The 24,002-nt window shown below is 41.9% G+C and overlaps 1 protein-coding gene across 2 annotated transcripts in view; it reads right to left on the bottom strand.

The window, feature by feature from the left end:
* The window catches only part of LOC112224166 (rab11 family-interacting protein 3), a 90,712-nt gene extending 67,036 nt beyond the window's left edge, over positions 1-23,676 (bottom strand). For both annotated transcript variants that reach the window (XM_024387527.2, XM_024387528.2), the window contains exons 1-2: positions 20,519-23,676; positions 7,218-7,311 (exon numbers count right to left, since the gene is read on the bottom strand). In XM_024387527.2, coding sequence (XP_024243295.1) covers positions 7,218-7,311; positions 20,519-22,159 — 1,735 coding nt within the window. In that variant the 5' untranslated portion in view covers positions 22,160-23,676. The remainder of the gene's footprint in view (positions 1-7,217; positions 7,312-20,518) is intronic.
* Between the last annotated feature and the right edge of the window lie 326 nt (positions 23,677-24,002).

Genomic DNA, 24,002 nt, shown 5'->3' with positions numbered 1-24,002 from the left:
GTCACCTAAAACTCTCACAAACTTTTACAGATGCACAATTGAGAGCATACTGTCAGGCTGTATCACCACCTGGTACGGCAACTGCTCCGCCCACAACCGTAAGGCTCTCCAGAGAGTAGTGAGGTCTGCACAACACATCACCAGGGGCAAACTACCTGCCCTCCAGGACACCTACACCACCCGATGTCACAGGAAGGCCAACAAGATCATCTAGGACAACAACCACCCGAGTCACTGTCTGTTCACCCCGCTATCATCCAGAAGGCGAGGTCAGTGCAGGTGCATCAAAGCAGGGACCGAGAGACTGAAAAACAGCTTCTATCTCAAGGCCATCAGACTGTTAAACAGACATCACTAACATTGAGTGGCTGCTGCCAACATACTGACTCATCTCTAGCCACTTTAATAATGAAAAATTGATGTAATAAATGTATCACTAGCCACTTCAAACAATGCCACTTTATATAATGTTTACATACCCTACATTACTCATCTCATATGTATATACTGTACTCTATACCATCTACTGCATCTTGCCTATGCCGCTCGGCCATCACTCATTTATAGATTTTTATGTACATATTCTTATTCATTCCTTTACACTTGTGTGTATAAGGTAGTTGTGAAATTGTTAGATTACTTGTTAGATATTACTGCATGGTCGGAATTAGAGGCACAAGCATTTCGCTACACTCACATTAACATCTGCTAACCATGTGTATGTGACAAATAAAATTTTATTTGAAGTATACAATTCTGTTCTTCTGAAATAGGCCACATTTTCTCAATTTCATGTTTCTTTAGACCTGTCTAAAATAAATCCTGGATTTATTGTGATGGTGTAGGCGATAGCTGTGTTTGAAAAGCCATACTGACATACTGTATACTACATACTATTAGTTCATTTTAGTATACTGTAAATGGAACAGTATCCTTTCAGTTGAGCGTACTACCTCTGCCGGTCTACTGGAAGTTGATGCTGTTGTTATGCAACCTCTTGCTAGCTAGTTAAATTACTAGTTAGACATTTTACGACTTCAGGTGTGTTCCTAAATTCAATCTGGAGTGCCAGAGTGCGCTCGTAAATTCAGAGTTGTCAGATTGTCCGTTTGTAAATTCAGAGTGTATCGCCTTTGGAATGCACACTGGGCGCTTGGGCCGAGAAGTAGGGTTGATTTGAGCGTTCTGACCTTACAATAGCAATCAAGCACCCAAGCTAACGTTGGCTAGCTTGCTAGCTACTTCCAGACACAAATGAGAGTGACCACTCTGACCATTTTACTCGCCCTAGAAGAGCTGGTTAGGCAGTTTTCATGTTATCCAGCTTTCTGTTAGCAGTTTTCATGTTATCCATGACTAACTATGACTAACTGTGTTGCTGGCAACAATTTAATTTAGCTTTTTTTGCCAATGGTAACTGTCACTGACCAAATTCCACCGGTGTTGAGTGCCCATAAATTCATTATTCTGCTCTGGTAAACTCAGAAGAGAGTGCTCTGAAATCGGAGTAGATAATAATTTTTTATAAAAAAATGTATTTCACCTTTATTTAACCAGGTAGGCTAGTTGAGAACAAGTTCTCAATTACAACTGTGACCTTGCCAAGATAAAGCAAAGCAGTTCGACACATACAACAACACAGAGTTACACATGGAATAACAAACATACAGTCAATAATACAGTAGAAAAAGTCTATACAGTGTGTGCAAATGAGGTAAGATAAGGGAGGTAATGGAAATAAATAGGCCATGGTGGCGAAGTAATTACAATATACCAATTAATGCGCAGTGATTGATGTACAGAAGATGAATGTGCAAGTAGAGATACTGGGGTGCAAACGAGCAAGATAAATAAATAAATACAGTAAGGGGATGAGGTAGTTGGATGGGCCATTTACAGATGGGCTATGTACAGGTGCAGTGATCTGTGAGCTGCTCTGGTAGCTGGTGCTTAAAGCCAGTGAGGGAGACATGAGTCTCCAGCTTCAGTGATTTTTGCAGTTTGTTCCAGTCATTGGCAGCAGAGAACTGGAAGGAAAGGCAACCAAAGGAGGAATTGGCTTTGGGGTGACCAGTGAGATATACAGTGGGGCAAAAAAGTATTTAGTCAGCCACCAATTGTGCAAGTTCTCCCACTTAAAAAGATGAGAGAGGCCTGTAATTTTCATCATAGGTACACTTCAACTATGATAGACAAAATTAGAAGAAAAAAATCCAGAGAATCACATTGTAGGATTTTTTATGAATTTATTGGCAAATTATGGTGGGAAATAAGTATTTGGTCACCTACAAACAAGCAAGATTTCTGGCTCTCACAGACCTGTAACTTCTTCTTTAAGAGGCTCCTCTGTCCTCCACTCGTTACCTGTACTAATGGCACCTGTTTGAACTTGTTATCAGTATAAAAGACACCTGTCCACAACCGCAAACAGTCACACTCCAAACTCCACTATGGCCAAGACCAAAGAGCTGTCAAAGGACACGAGAAACAAAATTGTAGACCTGCACCAGGCTGGGAAGACTGAATCTGCAATAGGTAAGCAGCTTGGTTTGAAGAAATCAACTGTGGGAGCAATTATTAGGAAATAGAAGACATACAAGACCACTGATAATCTCCCTCGATCTGGGACTCCACGCAAGATCTCACCCCGTGGGGTCAAAATTATCACAAGAACGGTGAGCAAAAATCCCAGAACCACACGGGGGGACCTAGTGAATGACCTGCTGGGACCAAAGTAACAAAGCCTACCATCAGTAACACACTACGGCGCCAGGGACTCAAATCCTGCAGTGCCAGACGTGTCCCCCTGCTTAAGCCAGTACATGTCCAGGCCCGTCTGAAGTTTGCTAGTGAGCATTTGGATGATCCAGAGGAAGATTTTCCTTGGATGATTTGTGGAGATTGGAATGTTTTGGTCAGATGAAACCAAAATATAACATGCATTTGGTTTTACTAGCGTTTGCAGTGGAGGCCACGGAAGGAAAAACAACTCGTCGTGCTTGGAGGACAAAGAATGCTGAGTTGCATCCAAAGAACACCATACCTACTGTGAAGCATGGGGGTGGAAACATCATGCTTTGGGGCTGTTTTTCTGCAAAGGGACCAGGACGACTGATCCGTGTAAAGGAAAGAATGAATGGGGCCATGCATCGTGAGATTTTGAGTGAAAACCTCCTTCCATCAGCAAGGGCATTGAAGATGAAACGTGGCTGGGTCTTTCAGCATGACAATGATCCCAAACACACCGCCCGGGCAACAAAGGAGTGGCTTCGTAAGAAGCATTTCAAGGTCCTGGAGTGGCCTAGCCAGTCTCCAGATCTCAACCCCATAGAAAATCTTTGGAGGGAGTTGAAAGTCCGTGTTGCCCAGCAACAGCCCCAAAACATCACTGCTCTATAGGAGATCTGCATGGAGGAACGGGCCAAAATACCAGCAACAGTGTGTGAAAACCTTGTGAAGATTTACAGAAAACGTAGTATTGAGATAAACTTTTGTTATTGACCAAATACTTATTTTCCACCATAATTTGCAAATAAATGTATTAAAAATCCTACAATGTGATTTTCTGGATTTTTTTCTCATTTTGTCTGTCATAGTTGAAGTGTACCTATGATGAAAATATTTTTTTGCCCCACTGTACCTGCTGGAGCGCATGCTGCTATGGTGACCAGTGAGCTGAGATAAGGCGGGGCTATACCTAGCAAAGACTTGTAGATGATGACCTGTGGGTAGTATATTGGGCATTGTTGACAAAACAGATGGCACTGTGATAGACTGCATCCAATTTGCTGAGTAGAGTGTTGGAGGCTAATTTGTAAATGACATCGCCGAGGTCGAGGATCAGTAGGATGGTCAGTTTTACGAGGGTATGTTTGGTAACATGAGTGAAGGATGCTTTTTTTGCGAAATAGGAAGCCAATTCTACATTTATTTCTGGATTGGAGATGCTTAATGTGAGTCTGGAAGGAGAGTTTACAGTCTACCCAGACACCTAGGTATTTGTAGTTGTCCACATATTCTAAGTCAGAACCGTCCAAAGTAGTGATTCTGGACAGGCGGGCAGGTGCGGGCAGCGATCGGTTGAAGAGCATGCATTTAGTTTTAATTGTATTAAAGAGAAGTTGAAGGCCACGGAAGGAGAGTTGTATGGCATTGAAGCTCGTCTGGAGGTTTGTTAACACAATGTCCAAAGAAGGGCCAGAAGTATACAGAATGGTGTCGTCTGCATAGAGATGGATCAGAGAATCACCAGCAGCAAGAGCGACATCATTGATGTATACAGAGAATAGAGTCGTCCCGAGAATTGAACCCTGTGGCACCCCCATTGAGACTGCCAGAGGTCCGGACAACAGGACCTCCGATTTGACACACTGAGCTCAATCAGAGAAGTAGTTTGTGAACCAGGCTAGGCAGTCATTTGAGAAACGAAGGCTGTTGAGTCTGCAGTTCAGAATGTGGTGATTGACAGAGTCGAAAGCCTTGGCCAGGTCGATGAATACGGCTGCACAGTAATGTCTCTTATCGATGGCGGTTATGATATCATTTAGGACCTTGAGAGTGGATGAGGTGCACCCATGACCAGCTCTGAAACCAGATTGCTATAGCAGAGAAGGTATGGTGGGATTTGAAATGGTCAGTAATCTGTTTGTTAACTTGGCTTTCGAAGATCTTAGAAAGGCAGGTTAGGATAGATATAGGTTTGGGTCTATAGTGTCTCCCCCTTTGAAGAGGGGGATGATCACGGCAGCTTTCCAATCTTAGGGAATCTCAGACGATACGAAAGAGAGGTTGAATAGGCTAGTAATAGGGGTTGCAACAATTTTGGCAGATCATCTTAGAAAGAGAGGGTCCAGATTGTCTAGCCCGGCTGATTTGTAGGGGTCCAGATTTTGCAGCTCTTTCAGAACATCAGCTATCTGGATTTGGGTGAAGGGCAGTTGACCGGGGTAGGGATAGCCAGGTGGAAAGCATGGCCAGCTGTAGAAAAATGCTTATTGAAATTCTCAATTATAGTGGATTTATCGGTGGTGACAGTGTTTCCTACCCTCAGTGCAGTGGGCAGCTGGGAGGAGGTGTTCTTATTCTCCATAGACTTTACAGTGTCCGAGAACTATTTTGAGTTTGTGCTACAGGATGCAAATTTATGTTTGAAAAGGCTAGCCTTAGCTTTCCTAACTGCCTGTGTATATTGGTTCCTAACTTCCCTGAAAAGTTGCTTATCACGGGGGCTATTCGATGCTAATGCAGTACGCCACAGGATGTTTTTGTGCTGGTCAAGGGCAGTCAGGTCTGGAGTGAACCAAGGGCTATATCTGTTCCTGGTTCTACATTTTTTGAATGGGGCATGCTTATTTAAGATGAGTGAATTTATGAAAGCACCCAAATGTCCATTGAGAACGCACAACGACTATACCATTTAGCTAAGAATGATGTGAATAATCAAGTCAATAAACATTGGGTAGTTAGTTAGCCTATAGTTAATATACTGGCAAGTTTGATATATAAGTAACCAACTAACGTTAGGTAGCTAGCTAACATACCGGTACATACTGCTGTAATGATATGCTAAGTGGCTCTTAAGGACAGCGTAGCTAACAAATTGTCAGCCAACATAACATGTAAGGTAACTTATTTGAAAAGGAACTACTTTATTACATTGCTCAACAATTTGTTAACATTTGTCATAATTAGTTAACTTCTTGGATATAGGGGGCGCTCTTTTAATTTATGGATAAAAAAACATTCCCGTTTTAAACAAGATATTTTGTCACGAAAAGATGCTCGACTATGCATATAATTGACAGCTTTGGAAAGAAAACACTCTGACGTTTCCAAAACTGCAAAGATATTGTCTGTGAGTGCCACAGAACTAATGCTACAGGCGAAACCAAGATGACATTTCATACAGGAAGTACCCCAGATTTTGAATGCGCTGTGTTCCAATGTCTCCTTATATGGCTGTGTATGGGTCACAAATGAGCTTAGACTTTCTGTCGTTTCCCCAAGGTGTCGACAGCATTGTGACGTATTTGTAGGCAAATCATTGGAAGATTGACCTTAAGAGACTACATCTACCAGGTGTCCGCTTGGTGTCCTCCGTTGCAATTATTGCGTAATCTCCAGCTGGGTGTATTTTTCGTTTGCTTCGAGGTTAACACAGCTGCCATGAATGATTTATCATCGAATAGATATGTGAAAAACACCTTGAGGATTGATTCTAAACAACGTTTGCCATGTTTCTGTCGATATTATGGAGTTAATTTGGTAAAAAGTTTGGCGTTGTAGAGACTGCATTTTCAGATTTTTTTCTTAGCCAAACGTGATGAACAAAATGGAGCGATTTTCTCCTACACAAATAATCTTTTTGGAAAAAATGAACATTTGCTATCTAACTGAGAGTCTCCTCATTGAAAACATCTGAAATTCTTCAAAGGTAAATGATTTTATTTGAATGCTTTTCTTGTTTTTGTGAAAATGTTGCCTGCTGAATGATAGGCTTAATGCTATGCTAGCTATCAATACTCTTACACAAATACTTGTGTAGCTATGGTTGAAAAGCATATTTTGAAAATCTGAGATGAGGCCTAGAAGTGTTGGCTAAGCCTGTGAGTGAATATATTTCTTTCATTTCATTTGCGATTTTCATGAATAGTTAACGTTGCGTTATGGTAATGAGCTTGAGGCTATAATTACGCTACCGGATACAGTATTACTCGACGCTAGAGGTTAAAGCAATGAATTTGTATCCACTATCGTTGGACTTAGGCTCCATATTTTCTGCCATTTTCTTCAAATCTGAAAACGATGTGAAGCCACGACCATTTCCTGAAGAATTGCATTATGGGCCCTAAAGTACAGAAATAGTGTCCTTTGCATGTATACTTCATATTTTGGCAAATTTAGTACGACATCCGGGAACTTTTGGCATACTAACTATATCCATACTATGACCATTAAGCATATGACCATATATTCAATTCACGACACAAATAGTACAGTTAGTGTGGATAGTATGAGTATTCGAACACAGCATATATCTTTTTTACTTTTTAAAATGTAGATGTTCCAAAGGCCTGCACCAGTGGCATGTTGACAATAGGACAAAATGGGGCATGTCAGTCAGAGCACATCCGCCTAATTTTCCAAATAAAAGTCCAACTATGATGTGATGGCAATCATCGTCATCCCAGTTTCGAAAGGAAGATCCTCTGACTCACTTCCATTGCTGATGGCCGTGATTCCCCGATAGAAGTCCTCGAAGCTGATCACCCCCAGCCCACTAGGATCCAGAAACTTGGTCAGATCCTTCACCTGTAATATAGACAACCATGAGAGACCTTTCAAACACATCAAACATAAAGCTCACTTCACACTATAATTAAATCAGCTTTGTTGCCTGAATGCTTTATGAATAAATCAGATTGCATTCTGTCCAAATGAACGTGATGTAACAGACAATGAGCACACAGGGTAAAACTGAGAAAATTCAATTAAGAAACAGGGGACAGCATCCAAATTGAAAAGGTTGTGGCTTTGCTGTCTCAGAGTACATCTGAAAATGAACTACCTAAAACGACTGATATTTCATTGAGCTTAGTCACGTCATGGAAAAATTTCTAGGGCTGTAAAAACATCTTTGAAAATCGTCAAAATCACAAAACTGTCTCACTGAGGCTTCTGTGGTTAGGCTACTTCAACTGGTATGTTTCTTTCCAAGACGAGACAATAGGAACCAATACATAAGTTATTTGTTTCTGCACATGTAGACATTGATTTCTTAACTCTTTTATAAAATGTACATATAAATATGTGCTTCAATTTTACAGGGTTGCAGTGTCCTCAGACAAGGTAACCAGGGTTGAGCTCCAAGTGTCTTGCCTCCCTCAACACAAGGCCAACACTTCTAGGCCTACATAAAGCAAAACACACAAACACAGAAACAAAACCTGGCTACACAACTTGCAGCAATAAAGATTTATATAACCAAAGACACAGTGTGCACCTAACCCGGCACTCAAATGACAGGACACTGTACAATCACTCATTTATTTGATGTCCCACATCCATTCCCCGGGTAACCTGGCAACAAGTGAGGTGGTATCCAGGGAGATAGGCCAACAAGTGTGTGTGCTTTACACCCCAATGATGTATTTGGCATAGACCTCAAGAGCATTGTAGACCCTTTAGCATTATAGACATTGTCTTGGAATGTTTGGAATGCACTTCATTGTTTTGGTTTCTTAAGAATAGGCTCAGAAGAAGAATCACTTCTAGTTGTGACCCAAATTCTTCAATTTTTGGGGGTTAAGTTTAAAAGTCGTTCCCTGGAGCTTTAACCGTGGCGCCCTTGGCAACCCAGAATATGACCAGGCTTTTCCTAGAAATGAGAGATACAAGTGCGTTATGTTGCGATTAAAAATGTCCCATACTCATTACGGTGTCATTCCATGCATGTATCATTTACAATTAGCTGGGAGAGTAGGGAAGTTTGTGGGCAAAACACAAGCGTAGGCCTTGGGAAAACCTTCAACTTCAGCATGAGAATAGATGACACAAAACCAAAGTACAACCCTGACTGGTTTTTGCATTTTTTTAATAGGCATTCCTGTTCTGCACTTTTGAATCAGTTACATACATCCAAACAGTCATTCTGCTTAGAAAATGTGAGCTCCATCTCTAACAGTTTACAGTCGTGGCCAAAAGTTTTGAGAATGACACAAATATTAATTTCCACAAAGTTTGCTGCTTCAGTGTCTTTAGATATTTTTGTCAGATGTTACTATGGAATACTGAAGTATAATTACAAGCATTTCATAAGTGTCAAAGGCTTTTATTGACAATTACATGAAGTTGATGCAAAGAGTCAATTTTTGCAGTGTTGAGCATTCATTTTCAAGACCTCTGCAATCCGCCCAGGCATGCTGTCAATTACCTTCTGGGCCACATCCAGATTGATGGCAGCCCATTCTTGCATAAGCAATGCTTGGAGTTTGTCAGAATTTGTGGGTTTTTGAGGATTGACCACAAGTTCTCAATGGGATTAGGGTCTGGGGAGTTTCCTGGCCATGGACCCAAAATATCAATGTTTTGTTCCCCGAGCCACTTAGTTATCACTTTTGCCTCATGGCAAGGTGCTCCGTCATGCTGGAAAAGGACTAATGGTAGCGCTCACCTTATCTTCTCCGGACAAGCTTTTCTCCAGATGCCCCAAACAATCAGAAAGGAGATTCATCAGAGAAATTTACTTTACCCCAGTCCTCAGCCATCCAATCCCTGTACTTATCAGTCTGTCCCTGATGTTTTTCCTGGAGAGAAGTGGCTTCTTTGCTGCCCTTCTTGACACCAGGCTATCCTCCAAAAGTCTTCGCCTCACTGTGCATGCAGATGCACTCACACCTGCCTGCTGCCATTCCTGAGCAAGCTCTGTACTGGTGGTGCCCCGATCCCGCAGCTGAATCAACTTTGGGAGACGGTCCTGGCGCTTGCTGGACTTTCTTGGGCGCCCTGAAGCCTTCTTCACAACAATTGAACCGCTCTCCTTGAAGTTCTTGATGATCCGATAAATGGTTGATTTAAGTGCAATCTTACTGGCAGCAATATCCTTGCCTGTGAAGCCTTTTTGTGCAAAGCAATGATGACGGCATGTATTTCCTTGCAGGTAACCATGATTGACACACCTGTGTTAACGACAGAATCACTGACATGATGTCAGATGGTCCTTTTGTGGCAGGGCTGAAATGCAGTGGAAATGTTTTTGGGGGATTCAGTTCATTTGCATGGCAAAGAGGGAATTTGCAATTAATTGCAATTCATCTGATCACTCTTCATTACATTCTGGAGGATATGCAAATTCCCATCATACAAACTGAGGCAGCAGACTTTGTGAAAAATAATATTTGTGTCATTCTCAAAACTTTTGGCCACGACTACAGAGCGGGAGCAGCTGAAACTCTTAGCAAACTGTCGATTGACTGAGATTTACAGCCCTCAAGGTGATAGACCGACATATGTTTCCAGCTAGTCGATTAAACTCAGCTGACGTTATAGAGGTGAGATGGGAGCGGTTTGCCTTGTTTTGTGGTTTAACACTAAAATTATGTAAGAGTTCAGGTTAAATGTTACAGTCAAGCCCTTCCTGCTCCCCATCTCTGCTATGCAAATCTTCCATAAATTAGGTTGACCAGGGGGTGGGTGGTAGTGAATAGATGGGTCGTTTAAAGCAGTTGCAAATATTTTAATAGCAGAGAATGAGATGGTGTTTGACATTTCAGAGGTGAGAGTGGGTGTTCCCCCGCAATGGAGCTTTTTACTTGATTCCCTCAGGCCAGTCGACCTGAGGGCAGGGTCACTATAACACACAGGAAACACCTCTCTTCACACCTCGAGTAAGAGAGTGGGTGAGACCAGCACCCATCTACCAATAGGTGCCCTTCTTTACGAGGCATGGCAAAAAATGGTCTTTGTGGTTTCATCTGTGTTTGAAATTCACTGCTCGATTGAGGGACCTTACAGATAATTGTATGTGAGGGGTACAGAGATGAGGTAGTCATTCAAAAACCTTAAATATGCACTATGCAGAAATCATGCTGCCATTTCCTGGATGCTAAAATTAGAATTATTCGCTTAATTTCAGTTTATGTGACAAAATAAGCAAGAATAGTGTAGAGAATCATTCTACCATCGCTGTGAAATATCTTTTCCAAAACCAAAAATATTTTATTTTCAGCCATTTGAAGCTAGTGTACAAAACTGAAAGTAAAAAACTAAACTTAAGGGAAACACAGAAAAAGCACATAGAAAAGATACCGCTTCTTAGACTTGTTTTCAATGAGAATGACAGATCTATAACATCCATTTCTATTTGAGTTTGGACAGGTCGCCCAAACATTTACATATTGCAGCTTTAAACACTATAATCGCACACAGTTGGGAGTCCATGCAACTTATTATGTGACTTGTTAAGCACATTTTTACTCAACATATTTAGGCTTGCCATAACAAAAGGGATTAAATACTTAAGACTCAAGCCGTCCCCTTTTCATGTTTAATTAATTTGTAACGATAAAAAAATGTAAAACATGAATCCACTTTGGCATCATGGGGTATTGTGTGTAGGCCAGTGACAAAAAAGCTATATTTAATCCATTTTAAATTCAAGCTGAAACACAACAAAATTTTGAAAAAGTCAAGGGGTGTGAATACTTTCCGGAGGCACTGTATTATCTGTCCTCTTCTTGTTCACTGTTCTCTCCTCCCACTCAGCCACACTGTTGCCTGATTGTCACACGACAAGTTCACTAGCTCCTCTTCCTGGAGTAATTCTGGGAAGGGATTTGCATTCAACTCTGAGGCCCCATTAAAGGATCACGATAACAATGCAAATATCAGGTATATGATATCACACCATACATGCAATTTTTTCACCCATCTACAATGATCAATTCAGAGAATGTCCTATACAGGCCGAGCAGTGTGAAGTTAGCTAGGCTAGAAATGAATTCTCCTCTGCTCAGACCTACTTGTGAAACATTTTTGGTTACACACAAGAGACTTGCCAAGAGCTTTCACCACAAAAAAAATACAATTATTTGTGAAGCTTACAGGCAAAATAAAAAGCCACAAGGAACGACAACATTTACAACATTTACCACATAGAGAAGATAAGTTGCTATAAACAAACTTTATAGGCCCACACTGTTATGCTTAATGCCTTTATGGACCTGTTTAGGCTATATTTTGTTTATGGCATGGCATCTCACTCATTCACATGAATTATGGTGCAGACACCAGAAAGAGCAATGCATTTCTGCATACTCATTACTGAGAAGGTTGGATTACCGCTGAGCAAGGAGGGAATAACCAAGCATTATCTGTATATAGGGTAGGACTAGAGGTCGACGATTATTCGGAATGGCCGATTAATTAGGGCCGATTTCAAGTTTTCATAACAATCGGGAAAAAATATTGTTAAAAAAATATATATATATTTTTTTACACCTTTATTTAATCTTTATTTAACTAGGTAAGTCAGTTAAGAACACATTCTTATTTTCAATGACGGCCTAGGAACGGTGGGTTAACTGCCTTGTTCAGGGGCAGAAAGACAGATTTTTACCTTGTCAGTTCAGGGATTCAATCTTGCAACCTTACGGTTAACTAGTCCAACGCTCTCACCACCTGCCTCAAGAGGAGCCCTTCTGTTACGCGAATGCAGTAAGAAGCCAAGGTAAGTTGCTAGCTAGCATTAAACTTAATCAATCATAACTACACATGGTTGACTATATTACTAGTTTATCTAGCGTGTCCTGCATTGCATATAATCGATGCAGTGCGCAATCGCAAAAAAGGACTGTCGTTGCTCCAACGTGTACCTAACCATAAACATCAATGCCTTTCATAAAATCAATACATAGAAATATATATTTTTAAACCTGCATATTTAGCTAAAAGAAATCCAGGTTAGCAGGCAATATTAACCAGGTTGTCACGACTTCCGCCGAAGTTGGCTCCCCTGTTCGGGCGGTGCTCGGCGGTCGTCGTCACCGTCCTACTAGCCGCTACCGATCCCTTTTTCGTTTGTCTGTTGGTTTTGTCTTATTAGTTTCACCTGTGTGTATTTTGGTTTAATTAGCTTCCCTATATGTAGTAGTGTGACCCGCCCTTGTTTTGTGCGGGATTGTCTTTTGTTACGTGTGTACATATTAGTTCGTAGTGTATTTTATTTTCTATACTGGGCACCCTGTGGTTTTGGGTTGTCTGGTATAGTGTCCTGCGCCCTGTATTGTATTGGGCTTATTAGTTTGGTGTGCAATAGTAAAGCACTTTACTCCGTTACTCTCTCTCTGCGTCTGATTCCTGCACACCCACCTAGTCCTGCGTGACACAGGTGAAATTGTGTCACTTCTCTTGCGTTCATTGCATGCAGAGTCAGGGTATATGCAACAGTTTGGGCCGCCTTGCTCATTGCGAACTAATTTGCCAGAATTTTACGTAATTATGACATAACATTGAAGGTTGTGCAATGTAACAGCAATATATAGACTGATGGATGCCACCCGTTAGATAAAATACGGAACAGTTCCGTATTTCACTGAAAGAATAAATGTTTTGTTTTCGAGATGATAGTTTCGGATTCGACCATATTAATGACCTAAGGCTCGTATTTCTGTGTGTTATTATGTTATAATTAAGTCTATGAATTGATAGAGCAGTCTGACTGAGGGATGGTGGGCACAAGCATTCATTCAAAAAGCACTTTTGTGCATTTTGCCAGCAGCTCTGCTGTTTATGAATTCAAGCCTATCAACTCCCGAGATTAGGCTGGTGTAACGATGTGATGTGAAATGGCTAGCTAGTTAGCGGGGTGCGCGCTAATAGCGTTTCAAACGTCACTTGCTCTGAGAATTGGAGTAGTTGTTCCCCTTGCTCTGCATGGGTAACGCTGCTTCGAGGGTGGCTGTTGTCGATGTGCATCCTATTTCCATTGATCATCCTTGAGATGTTTCTACAACATTATTGGAGTCCACCTTTGGTAAATTCAATTGATAGGACATGATTTGGAAAGGCACACACCTGTCTATATAAGGTCCCACAGTTGACAATGAATGTCAGAGGAAAAACCAATCAATGAGGTCGAAGGAATTGTCAGTAGAGCTCCGAGATAGAACTGTGTAAAGGCACAGATCTGGTGAAGGGTACCAAAACATGTCTGCAGCATTGAAGGTCCCCAAGAACAGTGGCCTCCATCATTCTTAAAATGGAAGAAGTTTGGAACCACCAATACCTTTCCTAGAGGTCAAACTGAGCAATCAGGAGAGAATTGCCTTGGTCATGGAGGTGACCAAGAACCCAATGGTCACTCTGGCAGAGCTTCAGAGTTCCTCTGTGGAGATGGGAGACCATCTCTGCAGCACTCCACCAATCAGGCCTTTATGGTAGAGTGGCCAGACGGAAGCCACTCCTTAGTAAAAGGCACATGACAGCCCACTTAGAGTTTGCCAAAAGGCACAGAAAGGACAAGATTCAAGACAAGAAAGGACAAGAAACAAGATTCTCTGGTCTGATCAAACCAAGATTGAACTCTTTGGCCTGAATGCCAAGCGTCACATCTGGAGGAAACATGGCACCATCCATACGGTGAAGCATGGTGGTGGCAGCATCATGTCTTTTAGCGGCAGGGACTGGGAGACTCGTCAGCATCAAGGGAAAGATGAATGGAGCAAAGTACAGAGAGATCCTTGATGAAAACCTGCTCCAGAGCGCTCAGGACCTCAGACTGGGGTGAAGGTTCACCTTCCAACAGGACAATGACTCTCAGCACACAGCCAAGACGACACAGGAGTGGCTTCGGGACAAGTCTCTGAATGTCCATTAGTGGCCCAGCCAGAGCCTGGACGTGAGGTCATCACTGATGTTGGGCGATTAGGCCTGGCTCACAGTCAGCGTTCCAATTCATCCCAAAGGTGTTCGATGGGGTTGAGGTCAGGGCTCTGTGCAGGCCAGTCAAGTTCTTTCACACCAATCTCGACAAACCATTTCTGTACAGTGGTCCTTCCTGTAAAGGTTGCGTCATACTGCAGCACACCTTGGCACGTTATTTAAGTGTCAGCCATTGTTGCCATTAATGCTAGTTAGTGATAGTCTGATCACCAGAGGGTATCTTTGAGAAGCATTTGACAGTCTTTAATATTGTCTGTACTAGAGAATTTAAATCCTTTTGTAAGAACATAGTATATGGGATTGATTAAGAAATGTAGCTTAATTAATTTGATTAATATTATGGTGTTTCTATTCCAAGAAAAACTTCTCTCAGGGTTTCCGTTAGGAAAATATGCCGCTGTACAACGTGACCGGTCGGGAGTAGGCTACAGTACTAAGAGCAAAATAATCCTAACATTTTCACACCCTAATTGTAGTCTAACCAATACCCAAACGGACATTGGTCTGTTTTGCTTGATGGCCCATTACTATTGTCCTGGGCTTATAGATCGGGTCAATCCTTCATCAGATGAACCGAAACATGTCGGCTAAAGCAATTTAATTAATTAATGCATTTGAAAATGTTTAATACTATGATAGTGAAGAGCAAAATTCCTCTCAAGAGAAATAACATTACAGTTACACCAACTGGTAGGTTAACCACACAACTGTACAAAATGGTAAGAGAACTGGTGAAGAAAGTTAACCTTCTACATACACATTTCTTTACTGGAATCTCTAAATGAAAATACTGGCAGATCCATAAAACTTAGAAGAGTCTAAATTAATATCTAAGGGGCTTTTATACAATTACAACACAGGGTTAATAAAAAATAACTTTTTAAATGTATATGTTTATTAAGTAGTCTTGCTTGTCTCAGAGCAGTGCGAAACAATGCTGAAATAGTTGACTATTTACTCCTAACTCTAAAAAGAAAAGGTTTCTGGCGTATCCTTCAGGGGGTTCTTCAAATTGAAACTGTGGGGGAACCCTTATAAGTTCCTTGAAGAACACTTGATAACGTTTATTAGAAGAACACTTTATAACGGTTCCTCAAAGAAACTTTTGGGGTTCATTTTTTTTACTCCCTGTCCAACCCCCCTCCATTATAAAAAAATATTTTAATAACAATATTGATTTAATTAATTGTTTACTTAGTGGCACCACAAATGTGAATTCATATTTACAAAACAATTTACCAAACAAAACACATTACAAAATTGCTGCATTTCTGCAGACATGTCAGACCATAATAAAAAATATTTACTTTGTACAGTACTTTCATTACAATTTCCAGCGAGACTACTCAAGCCATCGACTCACAGATAGATGGTTGAAAATGATGGGCGATCGGCAAATACAGTCTGGAAACTGCTGGCATCAGAACACATCACTCTAATCACAGTCAGAAGACAGTTTAAGAAACTTAAGTGGACTTCTGAAAAGGCTCTGTAAGACATTATTATAGAAGTATATATTTCTTTACCCTTTATTTCACTAGGCAAGCCAGTTAAAAACAAATTCTTATTTACAATGACGGCCTACCCCGGCAAAACCAGATGACACTGGGCCAATTGTGCGCTGCACTATTGGGACTCCCAATCACGGCCGGATATCATACAGCCTGGATTTGAACCAGGAACTGTAGTGATCCCTCTTACACTGACTTAGACCGCTGAGCCACTCAGGACCATGACAAAGACAGCTCTGGAAAAAATTAAGAGACCACTGCAAAATGTTCAGTTTCTCTGGTTTTACTACTTACATACTTAGGTATGTGTTTGGGTAAAATGAAATTTTTTGGTTTATTCTATAAACTACTGACAACATTTTTCCCAAATACAACTGGTCTTTTTTTTTTTACAGAAAATGACAACTGGTCAAAATAACAAAAAAGATGCAGTGTTGTCAGACCTAGAATAATGCAAATAAAATAAGTTCATATTCATTTTTAAACAACGCAATACTAATGTTTTAACTTAGGAAGAGTTCAGAAATCAATATTTGGTGGAATAACCCTGAATTTCAATCACAGCCTCCATGCGTCTTGGCATGCTCTACACCAGTCTTTTCACATTGATGTTGGGTGACTTTATGCCACTCCTGGCTCAAAAATTCTAGCAGCACGGCCTGTGACCATCCATCTTCCTCTTGATCACATTCCAGAGGTTTTCAATGGGGTTCAGGTCTGGAGATTAGGCTGGCCATGACAGGGTCTTGGATCTGGTGGTCCTCCATCCACACCTTGATTGACCTGGCTGTGTGGCATGGAGCATTGTCCTGCAAGGTTGCTGGATTGAATCCCAGAGCTGACAAGGTTCAAATCTGGCGTTCTGCCCCTGAACAAGGCAGTTAACCCACAGTTCCATCGGTAGGCTTGTAAAATAAGAATTTGTTCTTAACTGACTTGCCTAGTTAAATAACGGATAATGTGTGTGTGTAATATACATCTCTATATATATATATATATATTACACACACACACACACACACACACACACACACATACATACTGCTCAAAAAAATAAAGGGAACACTAAAATAACACATCCTAGATCTGAATGGATGAAATATTCTTATTAACTACTTTTTTCTTTACATAGTTGAATGTGCTGACAACAAAATCACACAAAAATTATCAATGGAAATCAAATTTATCAACCCATGACAGGTCTGGATTTGGAGTCACACTCAAAATTAAAGTGGAAAACCACACTACAGGCTCATCCAACTTTGATGCAATGTCCTTAAAACAAGTCAAAATGAGGCTCAGTAGTGTGTGTGGCCTCCACGTGCCTGTATGACCTCCCTACAACGCCTGGGCATGCTTCTGATGAGGTGGCGGATGGTCTCCTGAGGGATCTCCTCCCAGACCTGGACTAAAACATCCGCCAACTCCTGGACAGTTGGTGGATGGAGCGAGACATGATGTCCCAGATGTGCTCAATTGGATTCAGGTCTGGGGAACGGGCGGGCCAGTCCATAGCATCAATTGCCTTCCTCTTGCAGGAACTGCTGACACACTCCAGCCACATGAGGTCTAGCATTGTCTTGCATTAGGAGGAACCCAGGGCCAACCGCACCAGCATATGGTCTCACAAGGGGTCTGAGGATCTCATCTCGGTACCTAATGGCAGTCAGGCTACCTCTGGCGAGCACATGGAGGGCTGTGCGGCCCACCAAAGAAATGCCACCCCACACCATGACTGACCCACCGCCAAACCGGTCATGCTGGATGATGTTGCAGGCAGCAGAACGTTCTCCACAGCGTCTCCAGACTCTGTCACATGTGCTCAGTGTGAACCTGCTTTCATCTGTGAAGAGCACAGGGCGCCAGTGGCGAATCTGCCAATCTTGGCGTTCTCTGGCAAATGCCAAACGTCCTGCACGGTGTTGGGCTGTAAAGCACAACCCCCACATGTGGACGTCGGGCCCTCATACCACCCTCATGGAGTCTGTTTCTGACCGTTTGAGCAGACACATGCACATTTCTGGCCTGCTGGAGGTCATTTTGCAGGGCTCTGGCAGTGCTCCTCCTGCTCCTCCTTGCACAAAGACGGAGGTAGCGGTCCTGCTGCTGGGTTGTTGCCCTCCTACGGCCTCCTCCACATCTCCTGATGTCCTGGCCTGTCTCCTGGTAGCGCCTCCATGCTCTGGACACTACGCTGACAGACACAGCAAACCTTCTTGCCACAGCTCGCATTGATGTGCCATCCTGGATGAGCTGCACTACCTGAGCCACTTGTGTGGGTTGTAGACTCCGTCTCATGCTACCACTAGAATGAAAGCACCACCAGCATTAAAAAGTGACCAAAACATCAGCCAGGAAGGAACTGAGAAGTGGTCTGTGGTCACCACCTGCAGAACCACTTCTTTATTGGGGGTGTCTTGCTAATTGCCTATAATTTCCACCTGTTGTCTATTCCATTTGCACAACAGCATTTGAAATGTATTGTCAATCAGTGTTGCTTCCTAAGTGGACAGTTTGATTTCACAGAATTGTGATTGACTTGGAGTTACATTGTGTTGTTTAGTGTTCCCTTTATTTTTTTGAGCGGTGTATATTCAGTCAACACATCTTTAGAATATAATTTTAAAAAATGTTTCTCTTTGAATAAAAACCTTAGTGTAACAACAGTTTTAGTAAGTAATATGCTGCAGTCCAAAAAAAATATATATATATTTTTTGGGGTGTGCGTGCAGGACAGAGGAATAGCAATTCTTACACCATTGTTCTAAATTCAATCACATTCTTCATCATTCAGTTAATTGAAATCCAATGTTGAAGTCGTGCACAATTATCAATTTCTACTTGGTTTGTATCGCCCATTCATTGTCTGGTAGAGAAGCATTAGGCCTTGGGACCCAAAAGCATAATCAGAGCTCTAACTCCCCCTTGTGGTGGTCTGGAGCAATGAAGCAGTGACGCAGGGTAATGTACTAAACCACAAATGACCTCTAAACCCAGTGGCATAATCTCAAAACATTCAATTGATGAACCACTGTATGTACCTCGCTTTGTGCACGGGGCCATTGTCATGCTGAAACAGGAAACAGCCTCTCAAACTGTTGCCACAAAGGAAGCACAGAATCATCTAGAATGTCATTGTATGCTGTAGCATTAAAACAATCCATTTAAAAAAAAAATGTAAATGATCCTCTGTGGCCAAATCATGCTTTCTAGTGTAGAAGCCTATTTTGAATAATTTTATTCATGTATAGACAGTAGTAAGCTAATTATGTTATAATTTTGGCAATTCAATTTACTTTAGGGGAAGTTTGGCTTCCCCTAGCCTTACGGACAGTTACACTGGTATTTGCATCCAACCTTGCGCCTGTTATTGGCAACTGAAAGGTTGGGTGCTTTACTGGAAGTAGGCCTAGGTCTACTTGTTATAAAACAGACCTGAGACAGGCACAAAGACAAGAATGTTGAACAGAGGAACCTGACACCTTTTTAACTTTGTTGTTTATGTACAGATAATAGCACATCAACACCACTGCCCAACAGCAGTATGTTTTTCTTGACATGGCAACATTTCCTAAGTAAAACCACATAACTGAAGTGATAGTCCTGGGTGTAACGCAAGATGCCTGGGAGAGATTGGAGAATGGGTGAAGGTCACAGGTGGGGCAGGACAGAGCAAACATTTCACGAGATTATCCAGTAGAATGGGATGAGGTATGTTGCCTAATGATACATTTGGTCATCTTCGTGGCTTGCTTTGTTGAATAAGAAGGCTGAAGGTACTAGGCCAGCCCTGTCAGAATTTATTTCAGCCCATGTTTTCATTCAGATTTATCACTACGTTCATGCCAAATCCCAGCTCTTGAACACTGACCATCCTCACATAATTCACGTCAAAACCAAGCATGAAAATATTCTCAAGCCTTGTCTGGTCATGTTCCAATAGTGTATTAACAAACCCTTTGTAGTCTAGTTTACTTTTATTGCTGATAAAATAAATCAAAGCTGGAGGTTTGCCTTTAGGGCTTGAATTATAAAATAGCCTGTGTTGCTCAGCAAAGCCCTAGTGTTCAGGATTATGGTTCTATCGCATTTTGGGGTAACGTAAACCACCAGTGAGCTCCCCCATCATGGAAAAGAAAAGCATTTGAACAAATAAGAGTGTATGCCTATTCTATGTGATAATATGTTTACTGACGTGTATAATCTAGGCTCCTTTTACTCTGAAACTGGTTGTGATAATTAGCATTAGCAAAGGCCTACCAGTTAGCTTGCCTGCCCAGCCTTTCGTACAAAATAGCCTACAAATGAAACCCTTTGATGAAACACTGATAGAGGGATGGATTTCAGTTTATGTAATTAACTAAGCTTTTAAAGGAAGCTCTCTAAAGTAAAGTGGAGAATCAATAGTAAATCATTTAGAATGAGCCTCATGATCTCTAGGTTGACAAGCATACAGAACTCTTTCATATTGCCAATTAACCATAACCTTATACTCAATACTCCACTGACTGGGACCAGAATAACAAAAACAACACACAGACTAAAATCTAAAAGGAGGTGTGTCTCACCTGGTCAGCCCCATAGGCAGCAGCAAACTCCATAAACTCCTCAATGCGTACAAATCCATCCCCATCCTGGTCCAGAGCATCAAACACGACCTTCAGAGGTGACAGGTCTTCCTCTCTCCGATTCACTATGGGAACCACAGGCATGGAGTCAGACCCCACCATCTTAGAGAGTGACAGATTCTCCACTGCTTGTTCACTTGTCCATCCAGACTCAGAAGACGAACCATTCATCTCCAGAACCAGGCCATCAAAACTATCCTGTTTGTGACAATCTGTGGTTCTGGCAAATAGGTCCAAGTCTGCCAACCTTACCTCATCGTCACCCTGTATAGCCTCGGGTAGTTTCAAGTCCCAAGTTTCCTCATCACGTAGCGCATCTGAGTTATTGCACTGATCCAGAGCCATTTCCTCCTCTCCCTCGTGTTTAGTAACATCAAAGATCATTTTGTCTTCCATCAAATCCTGGGAGCCATTTTTATCTGAGCTACAGCCACTGGGCAGGTGACCCAGGATCGAAGCATCTCTGTCAGAGAGTACCTTTGGCAACAGGGGTTCAATCAATGGTGAGGAGTTCAGAAGGAGGGCCGAGTCCCCCTCACCTCTGTGGTCTGAGAGAGTTAGGATTGTAGTAGCCAACGTGTGTTCCTGCTCTGAATCCTCTGCAGTTGAATCTGATGGAGCACCTGTGTAGGTAGGTGAGTCGAGATGAGTAGGGTAGAGGCTGGGGCCACAGTCGGGAACCTCCAGATCCAGCAAAGGCACAGATCCCACCTGAACCTCTGGAGATAGGCTAGGGCGGTCAAAAGGGATGGTGTTGTGTGAGAGGCTGCTCTCAAGTAAACCTTCTGAGGTAATGTTACTGACTGTGGGCAGATTAGTCACAGGTCCTAGGAATAAACCTTTGTCCCCATTTTCAGGTGGCACAGTCTCCCCACCTTGCAAGGGAGGAGGTTGGCCTCTGTCCTGATCCAGAGATGGAAATAAAAGCTTCTCACAGACACCTTGTGGGTTTACCTCATCTGAAGGAGCAGGGCCGGAGGGAAAAGGGGAGTGTTCAGATAAGAGGTGAACTATCAACAAAGAGGACGCCTCAGTGTTAGTATCTGGAGTCCTATCTGAAACCTTCACAGTGGAAGGATGTTCACTGAGGGTTATCAGCTCCCTGTGACAGGTAACAGGGTCTCTGTCACCCACAGGTGGATTTTGTTCGTCGCAGGCTGAGATGTCCCTGAACAAATTAGCCATTTTGGAGAATAACAGCCCAGGTAGTGGGCTGTCCCTGACATTGTATTGTTCCTCAATTTTGTCTTTGAGAGACGATACCTCTGCTGGTTTACCCAGGGGGACATCTTGGGAATGATTAGATTGACATCCCTCCCAGGGCAAGATCTGGTCTCCACCAGAGTAAGTGGAGGTCCTGAAAAGGCTATCTAAATTTAAGGCGTTCTCCTGAAAAAGCTCTTCCAGGCTTAGAGATACACCCTGGTTGACTTTCTGGAAATCCAAACCTGTCTGATCACTTTCTCTCTGAGGCAGCATGGCTCCTTTGTCTGAATCCATGAGGAGGAATCCATGGGAGGGTATGCGTTCTGAATCCCACTCTGAATATCCCAGAGGGCTAGACATCAGAGTATGTTCCATTTGAGTAGATAGCAAATTCCCCAGTAAACTAGAAAATTATAATTTATTTCAAAGCAAACATCAAATTCTTCCTCAATTTCAATATTGTTATTCTACACATGGTAGACAACGTCCTTGACGAGATCCATGGGCAGATGTTGCATGATGGTAAATAAAACACCTGCCTTCACTGTCTCGTTTTGAATTTATGACATTTTAGCACTGTGTAAACACCTTAGTGCTTAAAACCAGTGTACTTCCCATATTTATTGATTTGTCTACTTGCCCTAGTTGTTGCCTAAATGATCCACGACTCATTTACCCCGTCTAAGCATGCACTTTTTAAATGTTGTCAACTAGCCAAATTTGCATTTTCAGATTAATTTATAATTAATTCCATAGAATTATGAACTTTGATTTGTACTTTGGAATTCAACACATACATTGGTGGCATGTGACTTATCAAAATAGCGCTAAAACTAAATAGAAATGTTCTAACAACAGGCTAACGTCATAAAAGGTCGCTATGATTCACCAAAAAACGTGAAGCGATATCACACACAAAAAGATGAGTTCCTGTAATAGTAAGTGACTTGATCAATTTAGCGTGTTATCTAAAACACTCATTCATTGCATTGGGACTAACGTGAGGGGACCTTCTTGCTTACACAACTGACTGCCTAACACATCAGTTAGAAAATATTTAGCATAACATGAGATTCATGCTATAAATTGGATGCAATAAATACCACGAACGCGTTAAAGTTATTTTAAATAGTTAACATGTGCTAACTAGGTCCAAAAAGTTATCCACAATTTGGTTGCAAAGTGTGACCATTGTAACAGGCTAGCCAGCTAGCTTTTAGCCAATGCGATTTACGTTGTACTTGACAGTGCGTGCCAGTGGATGAAAATACGCCAACCTTGGAGTGAGTAAATAAATAGCTTTCTAGCTAACTTAGCTAGTTAACAACGCTTGACTCTTTTTACATAAGGCATGTCCAATTGAAATAGTTAGGCTTGCTTACTGACTGACATGTTTAATAACATTGACTTAACGCTTCCAAAACATCCCCACTCTCATATCTTGAAGGACGCTTTAATTAGCTAGCAAACGTTAACTAGCTAACAAGCCAAATGGTCAATCTCTGATTCTGAAACTAAATTGGACTGGATATGAGGACATTTTGTCAAATGTAATCTTCCCAGTAAAGTTAGTTTGTTCGTTTTGTCAATAATTCTAATTTACATCCGCGTTTGGTGTTTTTCTCCATACGTTTCGAATCCAAGATAGCTAACTTAACGTTATTCCAAGAATCATCCACCTGTGTCAGGAACATATTCAGTCTGTTTGCTTAAAAATTCTTCATCTATTCCCGGCCTCTCGAAATTTATTTACCATCCCAACGCACTCCAAAGACATGATGACCGTCAGAAGATGCTCCGAGATGTGTCAAACATCCAAAATATGTTGCCAATATTTAGCTAGGAACAGAGGCCGTTCACAATTTCATCAGCAGCAAATGCCCCTGCCACCCCCCTCAGCCGCATACAGCAGTGACGTTTCACGCACGCGCATAGAACGAACCGCAGTTTCCAAAATAGGACGCAAAAATACAGTACATGACCAAAAGTATGTGGACACCTGCTAGTCGAACATCTCATTCCAAAATCATGGGCAATTAATATTGAGTTGGTCCCCTTTTGTTGCTATAACAGCTTCCACTCTTCTGGGAAGGCTTTCCACTAGATGTAGAAACAATGCTGTGGGGACTTGCTCCCATTCAGCCACAAGAGAATTAGTGAGGTTGGGCACTGATGTTGGGCGATAAGGCCTGGCTCGCAGTCAGCGTTCCAATTAATC

This window comes from Oncorhynchus tshawytscha, linkage group LG25 (genome assembly GCF_018296145.1).
Source record: "Oncorhynchus tshawytscha isolate Ot180627B linkage group LG25, Otsh_v2.0, whole genome shotgun sequence".
Taxonomy (NCBI): Eukaryota; Metazoa; Chordata; class Actinopteri; order Salmoniformes; family Salmonidae; genus Oncorhynchus; species Oncorhynchus tshawytscha.
Note: the sequence above shows the minus strand (reverse complement) of the source record. Positions and strands in the feature narration are given on the sequence as shown.